Here is a 25,245-nt window from a genome sequence, read left to right on the forward strand (position 1 = left end):
TCCCTCAAGCCTTGCAATCTGCTGTGGAAACTACTAGAAAGCTATATTCCTTATTCAAGCAGAATTCCCAATGAGTAAGAAAGCATTTGTTATAGGACTTTGAGGCAAACTCACTGTTTAGCTTTTTAGATTCCTTGAAAGTCAGACTCTTTGCTTTGCTTCCAAAGAACTGTCAGATCCTCAGTTTCCTAGTCCAAAGAACAGGTATTTCTCTGTAGGCATCGCTCTTATTTTTTCCTCTTGTTTTCAAACAACCTGCCTAGCAAAAAAAAAAAATCCCCACCCTTCCAACTTTGCTGGGTTTAGGTCAGTTTCTCATTAATTTCACCAAACAGCCTTACAGAAGAATTGGGTACAAGAAGGGGAAGTACATACATACTGAAGAAATAACATGAAAAGCAGAAAATACATTGAAGTTTTTTACATCACTCTCAGCTACTGACTCCAGGATTGTTTCTCTGAATAAAATGCCCAATAAAAAAAGTGGTTCTTTAACACTTCTTACGGTGGGTTAAAAAAAAAACAAACAACAAAGGCAAAGAAACAATATAAAAAAGCCTTGAGAAAAATTCCTTAAAATAAACAGATTGCTAGCTACACCCCCTGTGGCAACCTGGGATACATTCTACATCAATGGTATTATTTTCATTGAAGAAGGTGAAATGGGAGAAAGATCACCATAGACAAAATCAGTATTTAAATAGCCTATAGAACTTACTGTCTTGTTTTAAAATAGTTTATTTTTTGAAAAAGGACCATGGTGCATTCTTCCTCTTTCTTCTGTAATTTAGAGATTTTCATCTCTATTGTCCCTAATTATTAGGTTTAGGTAGCTAATTAAGTTGAAAGCAGAATGAATTTTTGAAATTCATGCATCGTCAACAGAACTATTAAGGTAAACCTTGTTGTTTCTGAATGTCAACAATGATTAAGCAGAGAGGATTTTTTTTGTGAGGTTACTCATTTGGGTGGAAGACCTTACCATGGTAATTCTTTTTAATAGTCTCTTCTTAAACAACTGCAAAATTACATGTTGCACTGATGCAAAGAAACCCAAAACATAATCTGTAGAACTGAGACACAAATCAACAAGATTCACTTTACTTCAGATCCTAAGATGGCAAAGGGTAGCTAAAAAGTATATCTTTAACTTGTAAATTATGTAATAATCACTGTAATCCATGCCTGGCATGAGTTTTTGTTAAAAATCAGAAAGAAACATTCAGCTTCCAAGGCTGGCAGGGATACAAAAAGTCCAACTTGTTCAGAATAAGCAAAAGGAAGAAAAACAGCCAGAGAAACCATGGCAGACAGACACAGAATCACAATGTGTTAGATCTATTGTGTTTGTGCACTTGAGGTATAAGTGCACTGCTGTTGTGTTTCCTATGCTTGACAAGTCACTCCAAAAAGTTCTAGAATTCATTGATCCTGACTCATAGGCCAAGAGGAAGGCCTTGTCCCCGCCACATAATTTAAGGACAACAACAAACAAAAGGTACTGTTTCCTGATCATAAAATGTGGTGTCATTCTCTTTCCAGCAAACACACATCTCATCTGAGATTAGTCCCGTGGCTGAATCATCACAATCTCCCCAACAAAGACCAGATGCTGACAGAGGTGAAAAGAGTGCTGATCCGGTGTTCCACACTTCTCGCTGAAATAAAAACCTAAGTATTAAAACGAATGAAAACAAGAGTTATGAGAGGCCGCGAAATATTAATATGCTTCATTTTATGCATTATTGTCGGCTATGTAAAATAACTCCACGTACACAAGCATACCTGGCTAACGCTCATGCCTGTGTGCGCTTGCGGGTTCCTGCAGGAATCCGTACGCGGCCGGGGAGCCGCAGGACTGCTCCGGTGTGTCTCTCGGCTTTAGAGCGCTCCGATCTCGCTGCAGCCCGTGCAGCACAGGGACAGGGGGACAGGCCCCGCAGCAGCACTGACCGCACCCGCCCGTTCCCCTCCCGGCCCCACTCCCCACAAGAACGCTCCGGAACCCCCGGGCTCGCCGGGCAGCAGCTGACGCGGTGCAGCCGGTTTCTGCTGTTCCCGCGGACAAGGGGCAGCTCTCGTCACACACGCCCCGCAGCACGGACCTGCCATTGCCACACTCGGGAAGTGTCTCACACTTTATTACCGCGAACACGCACCACACGCCCGAGGGCAACTGCTGAGACCCGCTCGGGCGGCGAGACCAGGTGACAGCGTCCCCCAGTCCAGCCCCGGGCCGCCGCCGGCCCCACAGCGGCCGCTGCCCGTCCCGCCGGGCTGGCCCAGCCCAGCCTGCTGCACCGCGGGCCGCTATCCCGGCGCCATCACAGCCCTTGTGCAGCGGCGCTACAGCAGCGGCCGGAGACGCGGGGAGATTTGAGCCCCACCGGCTGCCGTACGCCGGGAGGTGCTTCCGCGCAGAGCGGCGGCACGGCCCCGGCCGCGCCATGGAGCCCTTAGTGCCTGTCGCCCTCCTCCTTCTTCTCTTGCTGCTCGTCCCATTGGCGCTGCTGGCGAGGAGGCCCCGCAGCCTGCGGACACCTCCCCTCAGGCTCCTGGTGGTGGCCGGCTCCGGTGAGTAGGGGTTGCCGCCAGCGGGAGCGGATGGCTCCGCAGAGCGCCAGCGCAGGGCTCCAGGAACTACGGGTCCCGGCATGCAGCGCGGAGCGAGGGCGCGGGCGGCGCTCGCCAGCGTGTCCTGGTGCATGCCGGGAGTTGTAGTCGCGCTGGCGGCCCGCCCGCCCGCGGCCGTGTGTCGGGAGCCGCTGCCCGGGCCCCCACCCGTGCAGGCCGGGCGCCCTTGAGGCCGACACCTGTCTTGGGGTGTTTTAGTTCTTAATTTGAATAATTGTTAAGGTTCATCTTTATTTCTCATCCGTATCTATGTCTGACAGTTCGGTCTCTGAACCTTCAGGTGGCACATGCATTTCATTAATAAATGTACTGACTAAAACTGATGAAGGACAGCCCTGTGCAGCTGTTTGGTCTTCTGACAGAAAACGATGGATGGCAATTCAGGGCAAGGTTTTCCAAAGATTGGTACAACCCCCACAAACGTGGCATTTTGTAAGAATTGTACCCAAACCACGTCTCTTGTTTACTCACAAGGGTCTCATGTGGGTCTGTCAGAGGCAGCTCTGTGGTCCACGTGTGTCACCACATGCTAACGGGACACACATGCTGAAGTTGCAGGGCAATTCATTTCCCCCCAAAATGAGGCTACCTTGAAAATCTGTAGTTCCCAAATCCAGGCAAAACTCTGATTTCATCACCTCAGTACCCCTGTGGTTTTTGCACACTGACTGATTGAGTAATAATCGCAGGTCTTTCAGCAACCTGAGTTTGACTGGCAGTTTTACAATTTTTCAGGTCATCTTTACTTCCAGTAGGACTGGAAACATGCTTGTTTTCCTTCAGTCCTATGGAATCTAGTTTGTACATACTAAAAAATACCATCGCTATACATAAGCATTCCAAGTGAAATAATTCCTAAGTCAGTTAGGATTGATGTAATGTTCAAGCTTATTCTTTGAGGCTTCTTGGAAGTAGGAATATCCTGCTGTTCTGTGAATACTCAGAAGATTGCATTAAAATCTGTGAAAGCTTCAACAAGATTGCTCATGAGGCAATCCTTCCAAAAATGTTTGAAAAATACTGCATGAAATTCTGTGGAAAGGCATCAAACTCTCATGCCTGGTGCAGCAGCACAGCACCGGCTGCTTAGCAGGTGTTCGCCAGCCAAGAGCGTCTGACTTGTGGAGCAAAGGTCTCTTACGAGGATAATGGCCCTGGGCAGCAGGGCATAGCAGAAATACTTTTGCTTTACTGTTTTGGTTTGCAGCTTCCAGCAGAGTGAAAAGTAACAGATCCAGGAAACATTTATGCACATACTTACAGGTAGAGTTTGATGTTAAGCCAATCTGGCCTAACAGGTAAAAGGTGAGCCGGCTCTACCCACACACACCATCTTCCCCCTCTCTTCATCCGCTGTTACAAGTATTCCTATAACTCTGGTTCAGGAAACTCAACTGACAAAAAAATATTAACCCTGCTCCCCAAAACCGCAAAAAGTACACCCTCCCCTTCTCTCCAGTTCAGTGCCAGATGAGCTCTTAGAACAAGGTGACCTTGCACTTAAGAGGTTGCAACACCCATTCAAGGGCAGCAGTTAACACGCTTGGCTGGAGCTGCACTGTTGATTCCATAAGCACCTGGCCTTTACGCTGGCATAGCTGTGGAGTGGAATTGCTGCCAGCTCCATGCCCATGTCACGAGCTGGGCTGGCACAGGACAGAGTGCAGGGCAGGGTCAGAGCGCGGTGCCACGGCACAGCTCCCGGCTGCATCCCAGCCAGATGCATCGCACCCCGGGGCAGCTTTGGAGTATGCACTACCATATAACCCTTTGCTCAGTTGTTTTTGCATCATGTACAGGATGTTGAACACAAATGTCGTACTTCTGTGTGATCCTGGTTCAGTCCCATTTAACTGAAAAGCTTCCAGCAATATAGCCTCAGTGGGAGCTGAATTGCCTTCATCTCATTACTTAATATTTAAACAGTCTTAACAATCCTTTAATTGAATCCTCTACTCTCAGAAGAGTGTCACTAATAATAGTAGTGCTAGTAAGTTTTAAAAGGAAAAGTGACTGATTCAGCTGAAGAAATTGTAAGTTACAACATGTTTCATATAACCAACTGCAGTTTATTTTGTTTTTACAGGTGGGCACACAACAGAAATCCTGAGGTTACTTAGCTGTTTGTCAGAGTCATACTCACCTAGACATTATATTCTTGCAGACTCAGATGAAATGAGTGAAGCTAAAATACGTTCTTTTGAACAAAAAAGGGCTGAAACATTCTCCAATTCCCAGGTAACTTGTTAAATGTGCTCTTGTAACATAAAATTATCTTAACACTCTCATTCAAGGCAATTTGGAAGTGATTCTTTAAAAAGATGTTTTTAAGATCAGTAAGTGCTTTTGATTTTCTAGGTATTGAAAATCACTTGCACTGAAGTTCAGCTGAAGGTGGCATTTTGTACATACTGGTTTTTACATTTTTAAAAGTGAACTAGATAAAAACTATTGATTAATGCTATACTAGAAAGACACTGAAAATGCAAAGTAGATATACCAAAAAAAAAGCAAATGCCATTCTTGATACTAGTTTTCACTACCACCTTTCCTTACTTTCTCTTAAAATGGCCTTTACCTCTTGTTAACACGTTAATCCATTTGAAGCAATGAGCGAACATAATTATAGTGAAAGCAGCTTGATCTTCTTGCTCAACAGAAGTATGCACAAAATAAATCTCTCTTAATTATGTATACCAGCTAACCGTAGAAGTGTTATTTGTAGCTATAAAAATACTGGAGCAGAAATATGGTAGAGTTTTTATAATTATATTTTTCAGTCTGGTATTTCCCTCAGTGACATGCATATTTTTGAAAAAATTATTAAATGCTTTCTCTAAGAAAACCTTAATTGAAACTGTATTATTTTTGTGTGTTTCTAGACTGTGTTTTGGTTTGATTTTAAAATTGAGCATTAGTTACACGTTTAAAAAGTATGCAGTACCTCTTAATGTCAGATAGTTTTCTGGTTGATGACCTGAGCAAATGCTGAACTCCTAAAAATCATGGAAGAAAATCTTGTTGATATTTTTATCAAATTTTTGCTTACTTTGCTTAGTTTGCTGTATGATTAACAGACAGCAGTGTGACTCTCAGGGTACTTGAAGTGTGATGTCATGTCCAGTGAAATTAGTGGACAGTATATTTTTATTTAGAAATTTTAATCAGTGCAATGGAAATGAATGTTCAGACTGCAAAAAAAAAAATAGGCTTTTCTGAGCAAGCAGTACAGCATGCAGTTATTTACATGGTATTGATTTAATATGGTGCACTTCTGATATTTCTGTTGTCTTCAGCCGTGCTACTGGGACAAAAGATTGTAGGACTCAGTACCAATGATTTTCAGAATAACCCCTTTTAATGTAAAGCAGCTGCTGCTCAGGTCAGCAACAGGCTCACTCAGGAATGATATTTTTAAGTTTGTTTACCCCACTTTCACCTTGGAAGACAAAGGTTCCTTGCTTACCACAAGCTGCTGAATCAAGTGGAGATGATTTAGTTTAAAATTGAGCGTGTCAGTGGCTTCTCTCATCGTGCACCAATTTTGAAAGTTTAGTAAAGTGTCTGGAGGTATTTCCTGTTCAGAGAAATCTTGTTTGGTAGTCATGTACACAGTCATACACACTTACCTGAAAATTGTCCAACCCTAAATTGTTTAATTTCTTAAAAATACACATTTTGAGTATTAAAGGATTATGCATTTTCCATTACTTCACTTAGTTTTGCTAAACAGCTTCCCTTTTGTACCCTCTCCAACTGCTAACAGATCATGTAGCTGTATTTTCCTTCAACATCGAAAGCCAGAGGAACATTTTTGGCTGCATCTGAGGTTGCTGTCTGGATAACACATGCTTATTTTCCTTTGGCCATTCTTTTTCCACTGAACAAAAATATTTAGAATGAAAATGGAAGATACATTTTGGAAAGTAAAGGTCACACGCCTATAACATATTTGCAAACTTTCAGAGTGTGCTTTCAACTAGTGTGTGTTTTGGCACTGGGGATGCTGGAGATCATCAAGCATTTATAAATCATGTGTTAGTAGCTTCTTGCAGCTTTGAATAAATGAAAGGGAAAAGTCTGAATACTTCAACCTGTGTTCATTCCCTTCCTCATCTTGTCAAGGAAGTAAATTTTTCCAAAACTAAGGATTGGACAGGAGACAGATTGCAATACTAACATAACAGAAAAATCAGTGTACACATTTAACAAATTCCAATATAAAAACCCCACAAATATAATCAATTTCTCTTTTTGATCTGTGGTCTAGCCCAGTTCTAAAAGCTACAAGTATTCAGGGAGAAGAAAAGGAAGCCAGAATTAGTATCTTGCTCACGAGAAGCAAAATGCTGCACATCTACCTACTAAATGTCTCTTGAAAAAACAAAACAAAAACATCCAAAATGCCTCCTATGAAAAGCCTCTGGTCCTGCTATCAGTTTCCTCTCTGTTCTCTGTTGCCCCCAGCTGGTAACTGCAACTGTTCTGTAATACATGGATGCCCCAAGAGCTGTTGCTCTGGGAACCTTCTGCGCTCAGCACGGAGAACGTGCTGCAGCTCCTGCTGACCCACTCGAGCAGCAGAAACACAGCTTAGATTTGTTGACTGAAGAATATGACTTCCTCACCAGCTCTTATGTGCCCATTTGTTATGTCCAAGATGAGCAACCAGATTAATTAACATTTATATAATGCTCATCTGACCACATGTTCTTTTCCATTTTATGTCTCATGAGAGATACCACGCTAGGAAATCTTGTTCCTCAGCAGGAAAAGTAACTACGTAAACCCAGTTTCTTTGCCAGCATTGCAGTATATCCAGTTGAGCATATTATAATAATTCACAGCAGTGGCAATTTTCCATCTACTTTTCCTTGCATACTTGGAAAACAACAATATTGACCAGGTAAAGGACTACATCACTCGTTTTGAAATTGCAATACCCAGTCAACTAATATAGAATTGCCAGTTTGGAACATTTGTCTTCAAGTAACAAAAAAGACTCCATCAAAGATGTAAGGAAAAATAAATGCAAAAATATGACACCATAGAAGATAGGAGAGCAATTTGTTTGTAGTATCAGACATACTAGGCAGTTTTCCAGCAAAAGATGCAGTAGGTGCCTTTGTCTGGAACACTCTACATCAGATGAGAGGCTGGGATTGCAGAAGCACCTGGCAGTGGCTTTTAAACAAACAAACAAATCTGGTTTTCATTCTCAGCTTAATATTTAAGGATCGATTGATACATGGGCTAAAGTCCTAACATATCACATAAAGAATGATGTGCAAAGTTTCAAGCATGTTTTTTTTAAGAACATAGAAAGAAATCAGTTTGATCTTTGCTTGAATTCTGTAAGTAAGTTTCCACTTTGATACTGACAAGTTTCGCTGAAACCAGCTTTTTTGTGATGGAGAAAAATCACATACTTTTTTTGGCAAGTGTTGTTTAACACTGTTCTTCCAGTGAAAGGAACATCCTGAATAGTTCCACTGAAACCCAACCTGCCTAAAACTACCTTATCATACACATATTTCTTGCAGGACCAAATACTACGCAAGGGTCTGAACTCCAGTTACAGAATTTCTTTTTATCACCCGCTCTCTTCCAGGTCTAAACTCCACTTACAGAATCTCTTTTTACTACCTGATTTTTTTCCAAAGCTTCAAGAAAGAGAGAGGTAGCGATAACAAGAATCCTGTTGAATGGGAAGCAGGGGGCATGCTTATTTTTCCATATTCTGTTGTCAGACCGATGCAATCAGAGTTTCAACACCTGCAAATAAAACAAAACAACCAGTTCATAACATCTGTTAACACCTGCCAGCATCACCACAACTGAAGAACCTTATCACAGATAAACAGGATCATTTCAGTCAAGAAAATTAACTTGATATTCTGCATTTACAAGCAGGCTGTTTTGTTTTGATTTGTTTTAAATTCTTTCCACCTTATACATTAAAGCCCCAGTTATTGCTATTCAAGACTCATTTGTAGTTGGTATTTACTGTACAGCTATCGGCAACATAATCTTTTCTGGTTGCAAATCACCAAGGCTAAGCTATGACAATTAGCAATGCTATATTTGGAGTAACTGGGCAATTTTCAGTATTTATAATAATATTTAGAGTCTCTCACTCCCAATATGATTTATGTCAGAGTGACAGTGATCTGGTGTCCCATATGAAGCAAGACAGTGACCATTGTCCAGATCTAAACAACATGTCAGCATTAATGAACAGTGCACTGCAGCCACTATCTTTGGTTTTCATTTCAGCAGTCAAAAATTCATTGGCATTGGGATTGCCTTCTGCTGCAGCAATAGTTCTTAGGTGCAATTCCTCTGCATCAAGGTAAAAGCCATCTGTGAAGAATGCAGGAAGCCTAAATACTGTTAACTGCTTTTAGTGTTCCAAGATAAGCAGAAAACATCTGGTTTTATTAATTTGATACCTTTTACACACAGTAAATCTCTACTTTTTCCTAGGAAAATAAAAGAAAATTAGTTCTTAAACTTATTTTTTATTTAATGATATGATGTTCTTTCCTGTTTCATTATGCAAATATTTTCAATATTCATCTTCCATATCTTTTGAATAATCATTAAGTATTCATTTAAAGGGCAGTGATATGTGCTGTTACATTTTTAATAGTACTCACTGGACTTTGACCGAGAAGTTGTTACGTTTTCTGCGGTGAAAATCCACAAAGAATTTAAACAGGCAAGAGGCAGAAGAGAGTCACTGTTTGGATTGTATCTGATCAGCCCTAGACTTGTGTCTCGCTGACCACGAGATGGGGCACTGCGTTAACATACTGCTGGTGAAGCTGCTGTAGCTCAGTTGTTTATTAGCTTAGGAATGTTTTAAAGTAATATTAGAAGAGATTAAAAATTAGATAGTTCTAGTATTTCATTTCACCTTTTTGCCAGGAGCGCTAAGCACAACACTGAATAAGGCATCTAAGAAAAGGTTTCATACCCAAACATTTCCAAGCTAGATTTAAAAAAACTTGGCACAGACAGATCTAATAACTCTATAGAAAGAGCAACAGCAGTCTTGGAAAAATAACAACTCAGCTTATCATGCTCTCTTCCAGTTCACCCTTGATCGCATTCCCAGAAGCCGCGAGGTTAGACAGTCTTGGAGCTCCTCGGTGGTAACAACCCTGTACTCTATGCTTTACTCCCTTCCTTTGACCTACAAACTGAAACCAGATTTGGTAGGTAAACTTTGAATTATTAAGAACTTGCTAATCTGCACAATAAAAGCATTTGGAATATCAAGAAATTGCAGACTGTATCTCATATGTATGCTTAGATTTACAGTTCACAGGAAAAGCACTTTTGAATGTAAAATTAAAGCTGAAAGAGATACAGCAGCAGTACACCAAGAAAGAGAGAACAGGTTGTACTACTGGTGAATTAGAGTAGCAAATACCAGTTTTCCCTCTCAGAGTTTTCAGGTAACATCAGAGAGTGTCACTCCCTAGTTCATGCTGGCAGGGCTGGCACAAACGAGGTTGCTGGTTCTTGATAACATCTCTTCGGGATTGCAACAGCACAAACTGTGCCTGAAAACCTGGTTATCCTGTGGGCTGGTCTTGCTCCTGAAATGGTATGACCAGTCTGGAATGGGCAGGTTCAGACCAGCAGAAATATATAAAGATTCAGTTCTTGTGCTTACATGGACTTTTCAGCTACGTGCATATTTATTTAGTATTTGGTTGACTGACGTTAATTACCTGATGACAAAAAAATATCACTGCTGAAGTGGCAACTCCTTGTACTTCAGTACCTTTTTCAAGCTTTTCACAAAACTGCACTCTCATGCTAATTACAACATTCATTTAAAAATTCACACACTTAATCAAGCCAGAAGTATCCAGGGTTGTCATATTAGAGAAATAAAATAATTAGATCAATAAAATTTTGTGTTAATGCTAGACTCAAAAGAGAGTACACTGGACTCCCAATTCTTTAAAAGAAATTTTGGTTCAAGCTGGCTTTTAGCTAGAGCTACTGTCACCTTAAGGAATCAGTTATCCAGACCTGAGGGTTGGGGTGGGTTTTTTTAGTATTATTTTAGCAGAATTTCAAATTAATATTTTATGGGTTTTAAAATATTTTAATGAAACCTGCAAAAACTTCTGCAGTTACAAGATATTTTTCATAATTTAGTAGCAGCATATATACACCCACTGCAGATGTAAGCAGCCTTTTTTTAGCTCTCACTGTGAACTCTACAGCTAATTCTAAAGAGGCTTGTAAATATTTGTGGTGGTTTGAATGTTTAGAGAAGCTGCTGTGAATAATTTGATCTCATTGGCTTCAAAAGTACTGGTCAGTTCCTATCCGATCAAATGCTACTTGCTTGCTGGAGTTTTCAGAACAGTTTAGTGTGCAGAACAACAGAAGCAGCTTTTTGTAGTTTGTTTGGGTTTTTTTTAAGCCCCTTCTGAAAACTAGCATTAGGAGGGAGCAGAAGATGGCATACAGTAACTTTATTTGCAGGGGAAATAGTAGAGAGATGTTTACATGAAGTGGACATCTTACAGCAGAGGTGAGTAACAAATATTTAGGAATCACTTTGCTACATCACTGGTTTTATTTAATATATATACTTTTTTAAACTTATTATTGCAAAAGAAATTGACTGGAAAAATCTCACTGTGTAGCTTATCACCCAAAGCGTCAACAGGACATCACAGAAAAAGAGCAGGAAGTTACTAATCTAATTCCGTGGTTTCTCTGTTTACAAGAGGCATTTAAAGTGACAGTGGGATTTACATGTAGAATTACTAGAAACTGTGTTGGGGTTGATATGCTGTGATAAGCTGTAGAAAGCCTAATGCTTTTGAAAAACATTTGTCCTTGTAAAATTAAGAATACATTTTAGCAAGGCCTTTAAGCCCTTTGTGGCGTTTAAGGGACCAACTGCCTCAAAATGCTATCTAAAGAGTCCTTATCCGTGATTAGAGAAGGGCTGGAGGGGAGGGTGTTCCCAAATACTATTTTGCCAGGTACCATCATCAACCACCACAGCAGCTGGTATTGCTGCTGGCAGGAGCATCTCTGGCCTTGTGCCAAATCTTACACCACTTGAAAGCTGCTTGCACACTACTACTTCTACACACATCTTAGTTTAAGAATTCTGTAAAATATAAGAAGTCAGAGAGCTGTAAATATTTCAAAGCATTTCTCAAACAAGAGTGATTTGGGGATTAAAATGCCTCACATTGCCAGTGAAAAGATTCTGTGTGGTATGTGGAATAACTGGTAATATTTAATTGCCTTTAGAAGAAAATACTTGTGGTAAATTGCAATTCCCCCTACTCTTAGCACAACGTAATGCTTAGTAGTTTAAAGAACTAGAAAGGGTGGGACAAATGCTAGCATTTGCAGGACTCATCTATAACTTTTGGCACGACAATCAACACCCGAATTTAAAAACAAGCACTGTATTACATCATGCTGAGAGCTTCATATTTTTAAACAGTAAAGCTCATGATACTGTACATTTTCAGTCTAGGCAACTGTTTTTGTTTAACTGCAGGAGGGAGAGACAACTTTGAGTTGCTTCTAAGTCATTTGTACATTTGAGTGATTCCCAAATCCTTACACTTCCTTTTAGGCTTGTCAGAAATGTGTGTGCCTTTGAAGGAATGACTGAAATCTTCTCCAGACACCCAAAAGCTAGAGAAAAGCAGAAATTTTGCACTTTCCAAGGAATGCAGGGCAAGAGAAGTACTGCAAAGGGAGCCTGAACCATTAGGCTCACAAAGGCAAGATTTGGAGCAGATAGGCTTAGGTTGGTGTAACTAGCATATCTGTGGAGCCAAAATAGCTGTAAAGGGGAAAGAGCAACCCTGGCTGCACAGGAGTTACTTTATATGTGCTTATTTACATGAGCACTGTGTCTCCTTTGTATCTCACACCGATCTTCTGGCAAAGCTTCTTAGTTTACTTTGCATGAGAAAGCAGTTCCATCTAACCCTTCTTCAAGATAGTGAGCGGCTTCCAAGAGACCTTTGCTGTCTTGCAGGACTTGACCCACACTTGAAATGGGCCTCCAGAGAGTCTAAGAAATGTAAAAGTTAGCTTAGTTGTTCAGTTTGAGATCATCTCCAGGAGGCCCATTTCTGACTTATGAACATCTGTGCTCTGCACAGTTAAGTCCCTTTAGAGGTATTAAACCAAGTAACAAAATTAAGATGTCAAAAGTGATGATCAGCTTCTGTTCCTATAGCCAAGAATTACGGAACTGTAAGTATCAGAGTGTTTTGCAGGCTGGACAGATTTTACAACATGTCAGCCTTAGATAGGCTTTCTATGCAGAGGCCTAAAATTCCAGGAAAGCAAGTCTTGTGCCAGCACACTCTGCCTACACCTTCCTTTCCTCAGAAAAGCTTTTAAAACCATTCATCAGCTGCAGCCAGATGTAATAGGCAGTCATAGACTCAGAGACTGCCAATTCCTACCACAAAAACAGGCAACAGGTCAGAGAAGGAGGACTTTTATTGCCCTCACTGAGAGAAAGGCTGAGAAGAAATGTAAAACCAGAATAAGATGTTAGAAGATCTACTATCTTGGGAAAGATGCAAATCCTACTTGGACAGTTATAGAAAACTAGACAAGCTGCACAGAGATTTTTCCCAAAACCAGAAAAAATTACAGAATCTTACACAGATTATTTGATGTCCAAAAAGGAATAAACTGATGTTACAGCATTCCTATAATATGCTTGAGTCAGTAAGTTCAGAGGAAACCAGTCGTCTGTTCTCTTGCTGCTTACAGAACTATTGTCCTTGTTGTCTCTGGACTGATTCGCCAACCCTGAAATGAGGTCTCCAGGTGATCGAGCCCTTTGGCTGGGTTGTTATTATTCTGGTCATTCTGGCATACCTGAAATTCAAACTGAAAACTAAGAACATGTGTCCACCACACAGCAGAAAGCTGTACATAGATTGCATCCAGTCCTTGTTTTCAGCCATGGATGCACTATGTAATTGGGTCAGTGATTTACTCTCCTTTAATGTAATTAAATTTCACCTAGAATTGCACAGAAACACTGTGAGAAAAGCTCCATTCATTAGTGGATTGTGCATCCTGAACCCTTAGGGCCAGACTTTTTTTGCTTTTCTGGGGACACTTCTCAGCAGTTCCTACTGCCTCAGTGTTCTACAGAGGCTGAGACAGATCTTTTCAGATCACTGCTGTTTGGAAAAGCCTGGGTTAAATCAGGCAAAGAAGGCCGTCCTTCCACATTAGGGCCACCTACCCATGGGAAGTCTGTAGTAAGAAGTTTACATTTGCACAGCAAGTACAACAAGCTCTCCCATCTCCCTCCCACCAGCTGTCAGCTGAATGGGTGTTTCTAGAAGCCCAAAAGCTGCACAGCTGATTTTGCTTCTAGCAGTCTACCAGTTCTCTTATGACTGCACCTCCGATCACACAGGCCTGGTCCCCTGACTGGCTAAATTCGCTACAATGGGCTTCTGGAGTTGTTACAGAAGTGTTCACACAGTAAGCTATGTGAAAGGAGATCATTATTTCATTTATCCAAGATTTTCCGTTCTTTGTGCCCTGCTCAAAATGTCTTAGGTTCACAGGACTTTAATAAATTACTATGATGAATAATAAGTTATTGTCCCTTATGTCACAGTTCTTATTAGAACTTTGTGGAAAACTACAAAATCTGGGTGGTGGCATTTTTCCTCTATTTACTTCGTAACAAGTGAACTTTGTATAATACAGTATTAAGTCTCTCTGGTGCATTCTTTTGTACACTGAATCTTTCCCCACTATTTATAATTCTTTTGGACCAGACTGATTTTACAGTATGTCTGATCTACTATTGTTCTTCTGGGATAAAAACAGGCGAGAGTATGAACAGCAAATTAAGACTGTCAGCGATACAAATTGTATAGTCTAAAAAGAAAACAAGTTAAGCCATCCAAATGTGTTTAACCTCTCAGTGTTAATGAAGACGAGACTTATTCACCCCTCCTCTACCTTGTGTGCTGTGTACAGCTGCCCTGCAGCCACAATGGAGAATTACCCTTTGCTGAGCACAGATAAATGTCTAAAGCTATTCAGATCAGTTAGTTTACTGCCAGGTTGTAGCTCTTTTCTTTCTGTGACTGCCTGTTAGACATGCCTATAGACACTGCATTTCAGAGGGAGGATAGAAATAACAATAAACATGAACTGAGATCTTAGATTTAAACAGAGTTTAAACTAAAGATGGATCAGTCTTAACTCCTCAGCTATCAGGTTCATTATGAACCTAATGAACACCCTGGTCACGCTTCCATAGACGTTATAAAGCATGGTTTCAAGTGAACAGTGTCACTAAATCTGACTGCTGAACCAGGCCACTGGTACACAGATACAGATTGTAATACCTCTAGGTTTTGCATTGTAAAGACATTTCAGACAGGTATTTGATGCAGATTCTTGCTATACCAACTGCAGTGATTAGGTGGTAGCCTCAAATATGTTTATATATACAAAATACCAGTTTTAGCTTACCTAAAATACTACTTTCATGTTCTAGTTAAATTAATGCTTGACTAATGAAAGACATGTTGAGATTTGCAATTTCTTATTTCCTTTTGAGTAGAAGCAGGCTACTATAACAAACAGTACTTTTTGATATCAGGAGATAAGCCCTTGTTTTTAAATAGACTCTAAAAGGTTAGATGGTATTTCTCATGGTACTCTCACCAAGAGACTTTAGTCAAGCTCAGGCTCAAACAAGGTGACCCTTAAAACGATAACAGCTTGCTGAAAGACAACTAGTACCTAGTGTTTGTAGCTACAAATGTAGTTCGTTAACCACCATTTCACTTACTTGGCAAAAGCTTTTTACTGAATTGTTTCATGACCAACTTTTTCACCCACATGGAGTCAAATTTCCTCTGCTTCCTACTAACTTAGCAGCAGCAATAAACCACAGACCCACTCCATGGTAATATGGGCAGGGAGTTTATTCTCCAGCCTGCATCTGCCTTGGTAGTATTGTTCTTTTTTAACCAACCTTCTATCCATCTCTGACAGTTTCTCACAAGACTCACTGGTGCCACTATCTCTTGACCCAAATTGCTGGTGGAGATCATGGTGTTTGGTTGGTCCCACTAGTCTGGGTGTTAATTTTTTTATGACCAACACTAGCATTCCAACAGACTTGAGTATTAGTACCACTTTCTCACCTGTCATTTATTATTATTTTCAAGTAATTTGTTCTATGTTTCTCATTTTACATTTGGCAGCTAGAGTGGGGAGGATGCCGAGCTCACATGTCCCATTCTGCTTCCACATGCCTGCAGAAGCATCATGCACACAGATAGAAACTACCACTCCAAAGGCCTTTTAATCCCAGTGACAGACCTGCCACATTTCACCTGAAATATAGGGGCAGTTACGCAGGGTGCCTAAGGTTACCTTCATCAAAAAGCAAGTCAAACTTGCATGTTTCTTTATGCATCAAAATCTAGATTCTCAAAATTTCCTCACTAAGTTGTTGCCTAACTTCTGAGGCTCTTAATGACCCAGTCATCTTTCTTTTCATGAGCTGAGCCCCTAGGCATACCCAGAAACAGACCCGAGCTATTTGCATCTTTACAGTGTCAAATAGCCACAGGCAGAGCCCAACTCCTGAGCTCTGCTGAGATCCAGAAACTAGAGCTTCTCTCACTACTTTGCGTGTGGATGCTGATCCAAATCACATCTGCTGGTCCCCTTCCCTTGTCTCTTGCCCCTGGGGGCACTCAGCTGGTAACTCTGGGTCAGGCCACTAAGTGCTTAGAAGGCAGAAGTGACAATGCCTTGTGCTGTTAAAACTAAATCCTGTTGTTAAATCAAGTTCCTGGTGCTTTTGTGGAACCTCTCCTTTTCTCCCATAGAAAAATCCACAAGGCAGGATTTTTGTCTCCCTCTCCCCAAGCTTCTATAAACTGAGAGCTGGGAAAACGATTGAGTTGGTGATCCTTCCCAATATATTTCATTCTATGCTGAAAATACTCAGAAAAAAAAAAAAAAAGTAGTGCACATTAGAAACCCAACTGCACAGTGTGCTAATTTGCTAATTTAAGTCCTTGCTATTCCACTTTCCTCATCCCATTCTGACATTCACTGATCTTCTTTCTCCTAGTTAGGTAATCTGCCTGTAGGACCACACATGTCTCTGCTTGTTTTGAAGAGCACCTTACCTACTGTGTGTATTGTATGAAAATAACAAGAACCAAAACAACAAGATGCACAGAAGTGAACTAGAAGTGTTTTGCGGGCAATGCCACAAGCTATAGGCACTGACCAGCCTGAGCACAAGCTGTTGCTATTGAACACTGTAACTACCTGTTTGCGTCCGGATGATTCAAGTGATTTAGACAGTAGAAAATTAAAGTATACCCATGTATAATTCAATTCTACTTTAATTACCCAATTTACATCAGACCACGCATCTAGATTTTTTGTCCTAGCCTGCATGCCGCAGGTAGGTTCAAACAAAAATCAGGGTATGAAATTTTAGCTGTTTTTATTTTCAAGTTGTGCACAAAAGTGAATAAAATAAGGATAAGATCTTCACTATTCAAAAAGAATAAGCCACTAGGTAATGACCTTTATATTGTTTAAACAGAACCTGAAATTCTTCTTTCTCTCCACCAATAGCAGTAATAAGCTTTTTTTTCAACCTTAAAAATATATTAAAAATTCTAAGCTAGTTTTCCTTGAGTTGAAAACCTGAATTTTCAGACATGTTAAAGAGCTAGACTAGCAAAACTTTAACAAGGACACTCCCTTCCACATACTTAAGTATCTATCTTCTAAATTCTCAGATTTCTCTTGTTTTTCATATTAGCAAATAGATTTATATTCCCTAGAAGGGATCTTGTTTCTATCATAACTGCATTACCTCCATGGAGACAAAGTTTCTCTTGAAACCTTTGAGAGTTACTCATTTGTGAAAGCAGTAACAATTTTTCTCTTTGCCATCCAGGCTTAAATTGTGATCAAAGCTACGAGCAGAAGTTGGTTCATAATGGATATGACCTTTTATGTGTGAATATATTTTAAAATAATTATATTCAAAAGAAAATAGCACATACATTTTATCTTATTCTCTGAGTATGCTACTGAATCAGAATGCACACTAATAAAAAATACTCTTCATACCTGGAGATCTCCACTGAGAAGGATATACAGGAATCTAGATGCATCCTCTGTGAGGAGTAAATTATTGTTTTCCTGTTGATAAAGTAAAAAATACTGGTATGAGAGAAAGGAAGCACTGTACACCAAATCCCATAGTGAGTCCATAGCAGAGCTGTGGGTACAACCTGGTTTCTTGACTCTCCAGGCTTGCATCTTGGCCATGATCTCATAAGGTAAATATATTTACAATTAAAATGGGTGATATCGTTTCACCAGTGCTTTAGTTTAATTTTACAATTAGAGCACCTCCAGAGATCTGGTCCCACAAGTGCAGGGCTGTTTCCCACAGGTACAGGGGCTGTTGAGGAGACGCTGGGCAGGGACCTGAGCTGAGTCCCAGGGCAGCAAGTGGGAACAGCTGAGACCCAGACTCCAGGTTCCAGCTGCCCCTGCAGGCAGCACTCAGTGCTTCTGTAGGTGAAGGAGAAAAATAGTCACCTTGCAGGGCACTGATAGGAAGTTTTCAAAGCAGTAAGATAATACTAAAAGCAGGCAAGTGCTGATGAGCTCATTAGATGCTGTATTTTATATAGCAGAATAGAAATGAATTCTTTGCAGATTCTCTCCTCTTGGGCCACAGAAGCAAACAACCTCAGCTCAGCAAAACAAAAAACACACAAACAAAACCATTTGTTATTATACCCTGAAATCATACAAGGCAATAAAATACTGCAATGTCAAGCCCCTAACTCCTACCTGGTGAGTGCAAGAGTCCAGAACTAGCCCTGACATTAAAATGAGCGTGTTGTTATGGTTTTTCTTTTACTTTTCCTTTCAGTGTCCAAGGACTTCTACTCAGCTTTCACTAAATGTGACTGTACGGTTCCCCTGGCACTGAATTCATTCTCTGCTCCATTTCCCTTGTTTCTGAAAGATCCCCTGGGTTATTCTATAGTCAGATTTGTGGTTTCATGAGGGAGGCTTTCTTTATGCCAAGACAGAGTCTTCTGCCCCTCTTAGTTTTCTGTATTTATGTGTCATTGAATTTTGTTTATTGTTACTTCTGGTACCTTTGTGAAAGGTTTATTATTTTTGTCTGCTATTGTTTCTAGAATTTCATAAAAGGTGATTTTTGTAAGGTTTCCATGTATTGTAACTTGCTATGGTGCTTTTTGTTGTTGTTGTTGTTATGTAAGTCTGTCTACCAACAGCACAACATTTGGGTGTCTGTCATCATAAAATAATATAATATATACAATATATATAAAAAATTATATAATATATATAAAAATATATATAATATATATAAAAATTATATAATATATATAAAAATTATATAATATATATAAAAATTATATAATATATATAAAAATTATATAATATATATAAAAATTATATAATATATATAAAATAATATAAAATATATAATGCCCAGATTACGATCCCTTTAACTGCTTTCTCTAACTGGTGCATTTCCTTGCTGACCTTTGGAAACTCATTCCCAAGCCAGAATTCACTTCACCTGGCAAGGTGAAAACTTGTCAAACTTGGTCCAAATGAAGGAACTTTCTGCTGAAAATATTTTTGGCTGAGGAGTTTTGTCAGATCAGTAGATGGTCCAAGTTTCTTGTCAAAGGTGATTGAGATTGGTTTATATTCCTCCTTTTTCTTGATAGAGGAATTAAGGAATTTGGTTTTGGTTTTAAATAAAGCCTTATTTGCAAGCAGGCAAGCTTTTATCCTAAATCTGTTCTCTGAGAGTATGGTAGTATAATCATGTTATAAAACTCCTTTTTCTTCTGTGCTAACTTCTTTTCAACTGTAATTCAAACTGGTTTTCCACTTCCTCTCTTCCATGCTTACTTTTTTTTTGGCCTCTTTCCCTTGTCTTCCTTAATATATCAGGAACAGCTATTCTAGTTTCCTTGCCTTTTCTGACACACCACAAAGATATTTTCTGGGTTTTCATATCTTAATACACTAAACAATTATTTTTTGTTTGCACATGTTAAATAGCCATTGAAAGGAAGTATTTTTCAACAAAAGCCAAGTTTTAGCAGTCCAGCAAAAACACAAACAGAATTATTTTTAAAATTACTGCTTTTAGGCCCACACTTGTTCTGGAGAAGCAGAAAATACCTATTCTTTTTCCCCCTACATTGTTAAAAGTATGGCTGTTTACTTCCACAGATAAACAAAGGTCATGCAATTAAACCCAGCTTAGATTAGTTTTGTATCACTCTACTAACCTTTGCCTCTTCTAGTAGTTCTCTATCACCATCATTCATTCCCTTATTCTTACTTCCAGTTGTTCAGCACTGTGAGGAAGGGACCAGGACTGAGGAGATCACAGCAATGTCCTAAACACACTCTTGGGGGGTAGCTGATGAGCAGCACAGTTGACCATCCACACATGCTCCTCACCCCACAGCAGCAACCAACACCCCCACACCACAAACCTGCCCAGCCCCAGGAACCCGGGTGGTTTTCTGCTCTCGTCCAGGTGGCAAAGGCCAATCTCTGTGGAAGTCGTTAAGGAGAACAGCTGGTGTTGACAGTTTCTTATGCAAAGCAAATCTCACCTTAGTTTTCCACTTTCTACTACGTTTAGGGGGATTTACATTGTCCTCTCTTTGTTGTAATTTGGGAGCATAAGAAGTACTCAAATACTTGTGCTTATTAAAGATATACAGCAAATGTATGTCATATTTATAAGAAAAACTGCGAGTTTTCTGCTTTACTCATTTCTGTTTTAACCAGTGGCCTGACATTTAATCCCGTGAAGCTCTGAATTGCGTTTTCAGTATTTTAGCTGGTAAATGTCATTCTGCTACAGTGCTGCATTCACCACTCCAAAGCAGCTTTTATCAGCCGTGGTGCCCTGTGCCAGCGTTCCCAGTGTGCCAGACTGCTGGCTTAGCTTGTTTTCTTCCAGCAGCCATAGAAAATATATGAAACAGAAAAGCAAGAACTATTCCATTTTATATGAAAGTGATTAATATGAAATTGGATTTATAGAGAGAGTTGCTAAGTATTAATGTTGTATTCTGATCCTTTACTTTTACACCTCCATTAATATACAGATTGATTAGTTTCTTGTACTGTTTAAAAGTCTGGTTACATTTAATTGGTAAAGGATTTTAGTATGCTGAATTTGGTTTATAAGGCCTAGCTGTGAAGCCAGGCAGCCAGTGAGGCAATTTAACACTTAGCTGGACATTTGTTTGCATTAGAGGTGAATGTAAATGGTGTAAAGAGACCTGAAGCACCAGCTTCTGGAATGACCCCTGACAGCTTGTTGGCAGCAAAGTTGGATAGTCCAGTGACCAAGAAAGTCCTTGGGCAGTTGCAGCTCAAGAGTTCACAAAGGTGACACAAAAATGGTCTTTGGCCCCTTCTTTCCCCCTTTCTGCTGCCCCATCGACGAAGGCTGAACCAAATAAACTAGAGCTCTTCAGAGACATATCTCATGCAGCACAAATATTTTACAGGCAGCCTTGTAGCTAAAGTAAATAGATATTGGGAAACACTTAACCCTGAATAGCCAGTTGACCTTGTAGAGGCCCTGGTCCTTTCTTGCCCAATAGATGCCTTCTCCACAGCTTACTAATGATTGCACTGGATTCCCTGAGAGATATTTATATTCTGCTGGAGGGGAGAAACAAAAGCCTTGGTCTTTTCAAGGTAGAAGGCGTCAATCATTCTCCAAAATTTACTTCTGGCCAGTGTTTTGAAATTCACTACTCGGACAGTTCATCTTCTCTCACATGTTTAAGTAAGGGTGTAGATGATTCACTTCCTTTCCACCATCAACAAGTTCATATACTGGCAGGAGCTGAACAGCAGCATTTCAAGCTTATAGATTCCACAACGGTTCCTCTTCTTTAGAATGTGCATATTAGTTTTGTCAGAAGTTTCCCCTGTATCCCTTGATGAGTGTCTGATGTTGGATTCCAAGCAGCAGGACCACTGGTCTCCCTTCCTGCTGACGGTGTGAGAGGGAGTAAGCAGGACTGGTCAGACCAGATTTTTGGAGGGGAATTGCCACTCCAACATGTGAACAACTGCACCAGTTCTGGGTACGACATGTCTCTAGACACGCACTGAAGGTTAACCCAAGGTTAACTTTTAATGATCAGAAAGGTTGATTAATAGTTGTGACTTACAGATCATGACCCCAAATTCAGATAGGGATCTATTTGTCTGTTGGCTTCAGCGGGTTTATACCAGAGTCTCTTTCATGAGACAGTTGCTAAACCTGAGCATTGCAGAATAGAAACATCTATAGTCAGAGTATTTTAGGGGCATTTTGCATACAGAGATCCTGTAGAGCCACATGTGCTTTGTCTGGTTTGAATGGGTATGTGTGGAAGGGGAAGGAGCAGAAGATGTAGGAGTTATGATCGGGTCATGTATTTTTAGAGATGCCTAGTCCATAATTTTCATGATCTTTTTTCCCCCATGGAAGTACTTTTCCATGAATCAAAGGGCATCTGAGAAGGAGCTTACAAATTTTAAACAGTCAGTAGAAGCTATAAATTGAGCATATCATATCAAAACCTGGGTATTGTAAGGGTATTTTTTTATTATTTCAATTTTGATTTTTGCTTTTCTCTTTTGCACCTCAGTAAAGTAATAATAGCAAGTCAGTGTGGCCTTTTGAGCAGTGCATAGATTCACAAATAGATCCATTTGGTATTGTTTCTTTACATGAACTTTTGTGCCTACAATTAGTTTGGAATTCATTCTAGCATTTACCTTTGTGTGTGCATCTAGACACAAGAATACCAAATACCAAAAAGAGTGGAGCTACTAGCCAAGTTTAATAAGGAGGGGGAAGTAGGATGAAGTGTATGACATGGTGGCTTGGTAAAGACCATTATTGTAATAATTCAGCATTTTTATAAAACCTGTTATACAAGTCTCAGTTTCTGGGCTGAGGAGAATGTTAGGATGTCTACCAGATCAAAATCATATTTGCAATTGATATTTTTTAGTATTAGACTCTGGAACACTTGTTTCTTATGCCTATGCTTACACTACGGTAACAAATGTTAGACATACCTAAACATGCCTTAATTTAGATATGAAAAAACAAACATAAAACCCATTCGGTTCAAATGCTGCTTCTCAATGCCGCTATAAAACCTTGATGCCCTCTGCAGTTGGTGCATCTGTTGCCATGTAGCAGTAGCACAATCAACATCATTGCAAATTAATCAAACTTGTCAAGAAATAGGGCAAAATGCATGGTTTAGTTCACAGGTGTGGAAAAGTTTATTTGAAATGCTACAAGGCAGCATGTGTGGTTGGTTTGTCTCCTTGCTTGCCAAGCCAAATGTATAAAAAAATGTATCTTCATTCTCAGCAGATTGTAGAGTAGGTTTTAAAGTCCCAGCATGGATTACCTGAAATCAGGTTCAGCAGGTGGTTTTAAACCGTAGTATATTACTCTGATTTCAAAAATCAAGTATGCCAAGTTGATGTGTTCAGCTTCCTTGCTTCTTAGCTATTTATTTGCTAATACGAAAGAATTACACTGCTGCAGTTTTCTTCTGCAAGTATTTGTGGCTGTTGATACCCTAAAATCTCAACATTAAACCAGTATACAGCATGTTGCTTGTAAGGGACTTCCAGAAAATGTCAGCAAGTCTTGGTTAAATAGATAGTTCATATAAGATCAGAATAATTTTGCATACAGTATTGCTTTCTCTTGATTCTCATAAGAAAACACTGCATTATGGTCACCACATCCCCGAGCTAGATTTTTGGGGCCATCTTAAAGGCAAAGGAAAGGAGAGGGGAGAGAATCTGGAACTCAGCAACGCCAAAGCTGCTGCTGATCTTAGCTGAGGCAAAGTGCTGTGAGCCAGTTTATCGGTGGGATCTTGCCACAAAGCAGGGAGGGAAGCATTCAGGAATGATTGCTACACCCCGGAAACAGAAACTCTGGTATTCTTTTTTCCACCACCAATACAGTATCTTTCACAAGCTGGTGAAATTGGAAAAAAAAAAAAAAAAGAGTTTATAGGATATAGAGCCATAATTTTATAAAAGAACTCTTTATTTCCATGTAAACCCCAGCTGTGCACAAAAGTGCTGATTACATGGTAGTAGTTAAATTTAGTAAGAAATTCCTTGCCTGAAATCAATTTTGATACCCACGCAGAGTGTCTAATATACCCTGGTTTTAACCTTTTAAGCAATCTGTTTTTCAGTTTACCAATGTCTAAAATTGAAAGACCACTTTATTTTACTGTTTTCATTTGTAAGTGAATTTAAGATCCACTGCTACAAGGACATGACACGTATTTACCAAAACACCTTCCTTTTGTATGCTTGTTTCTGTGTACTAGTGTTTATTAAAAGAAAAAAAAAAAAAAAAAAAGGAAGAAAAACCAGTCATGCATGTCAGCTGGTAAATTCTGATGAAGGTCCTAATTCATCAGCACATTTTTGCTGAACTCTTAAGTGTTTTGCTGACTTAAGCCAGAGCTCAAGAGGTTTATAACTGTATCCCAGGTTTAGTAATCCTAATTAAACTTCTTTCACCAGATTATGCCTTAATCTGTCCACAAATCTCATGATCGATACAACACAAAGCTGTCACTGAGGTTCGAAGCTGTTTTAGTTACCCATGAGTCAAGGAATTCTGCATCCTTCATAGAAATTGACTGCCATCTCAGAGCTTTTCTCCCCCTCTTTGACTTGTAAAGAAAGATGATATTTTTTGGCAGCTACTTTGAAATTATGTATTTTGTTTGCTGCATTCCTCCCCCTTTCTTTCCATATTCAGCTGCCTCTTCTGTTTTTTAAAATATCTTTGGAAGTAATTTTTTTGTAAATGTAATGTTATGTGAATATATACACTTTAAATTATTTACCGTATGAAAAAACTCGTGTTTTACTTTTGTAAAATGTTTCATCTCTTTTAGATACTGTGCAATGGACCAGGAACATGTGTTCCTGTCTGTATATCTGCTCTTCTTCTTGGGCTTCTAGGAATAAAGAGAGCAATCATTGTGTATGTAGAGAGCATCTGCCGCGTGGAAACCTTATCCCTGTCTGGAAAGATTCTTTACTACTTTTCAGATTATTTCATCGTTCAGTGGCCTGGTCTAAAGGAAAAATATCCAAAGTCAGTATATCTTGGTAGAATCGTGTAACAACAGAAGACAAGCTTTACCTAAAATGAACTCTGCAAGCTCCTCACTGAAGAAATGCATTCATGTAGCAATTTCTTTTCAAGGTTTCCTGTCAAGAAATTAGGCTGGTACTGGAAAAGAAGACAATAATAAAGATAGCTCTATATTTAAGTACATTTTTGTGTAGTTGTGTTTATTGCCATCACGTAAATCTGTTCACCAATACCCCATAATGGCCTTAAGTCTATGCTCTCTCTGTTTTCATCTAGCTTTCCTGCTATGTGAATGGCATTTTTTGTCTACAAATAAATAT

General features: G+C 39.7%; 1 protein-coding gene across 2 annotated transcripts; it reads left to right on the top strand.

The window, feature by feature from the left end:
• Window positions 1-2,003: 2,003 nt before the first annotated feature.
• Window positions 2,004-25,245, top strand: ALG14 (ALG14 UDP-N-acetylglucosaminyltransferase subunit). 2 transcript variants are annotated; one of them, XM_082054064.1, is made up of 4 exons: window positions 2,004-2,574; window positions 4,799-4,872; window positions 9,732-9,854; window positions 24,723-25,245. In XM_082054064.1, exons 1-4 carry the CDS (start codon window positions 2,448-2,450, stop codon window positions 24,951-24,953), a joined length of 555 nt encoding a protein of 184 aa, XP_081910190.1. In that variant the 5' UTR covers window positions 2,004-2,447; the 3' UTR covers window positions 24,954-25,245. The 2 variants fall into 2 exon arrangements, with proteins under 2 accessions (XP_081910190.1, XP_081910189.1); XM_082054063.1 differs by having other exon boundaries at window positions 2,057-2,574; window positions 4,721-4,872; window positions 24,723-25,230.

The sequence above is a fragment of the Streptopelia decaocto genome (assembly GCF_964273445.1).
Source record: "Streptopelia decaocto genome assembly, chromosome: 5".
NCBI lineage: Eukaryota > Metazoa > Chordata > Aves > Columbiformes > Columbidae > Streptopelia > Streptopelia decaocto.

Bases quoted from the DNA above. Each gene is read 5' to 3' on its own strand.
- ALG14 (XM_082054063.1), top strand. From the start codon at position 2,448: ATGGAGCCCTTAGTGCCTGTCGCCCTCCTCCTTCTTCTCTTGCTGCTC. The intron at 2,575-4,720 runs GTGAGTAGGGGT...TTGTTTTTACAG, and splicing joins CCTGGTGGTGGCCGGCTCCG to GTGGGCACACAACAGAAATC. The intron at 9,855-24,722 runs GTAGGTAAACTT...CATCTCTTTTAG, and splicing joins ACAAACTGAAACCAGATTTG to ATACTGTGCAATGGACCAGG.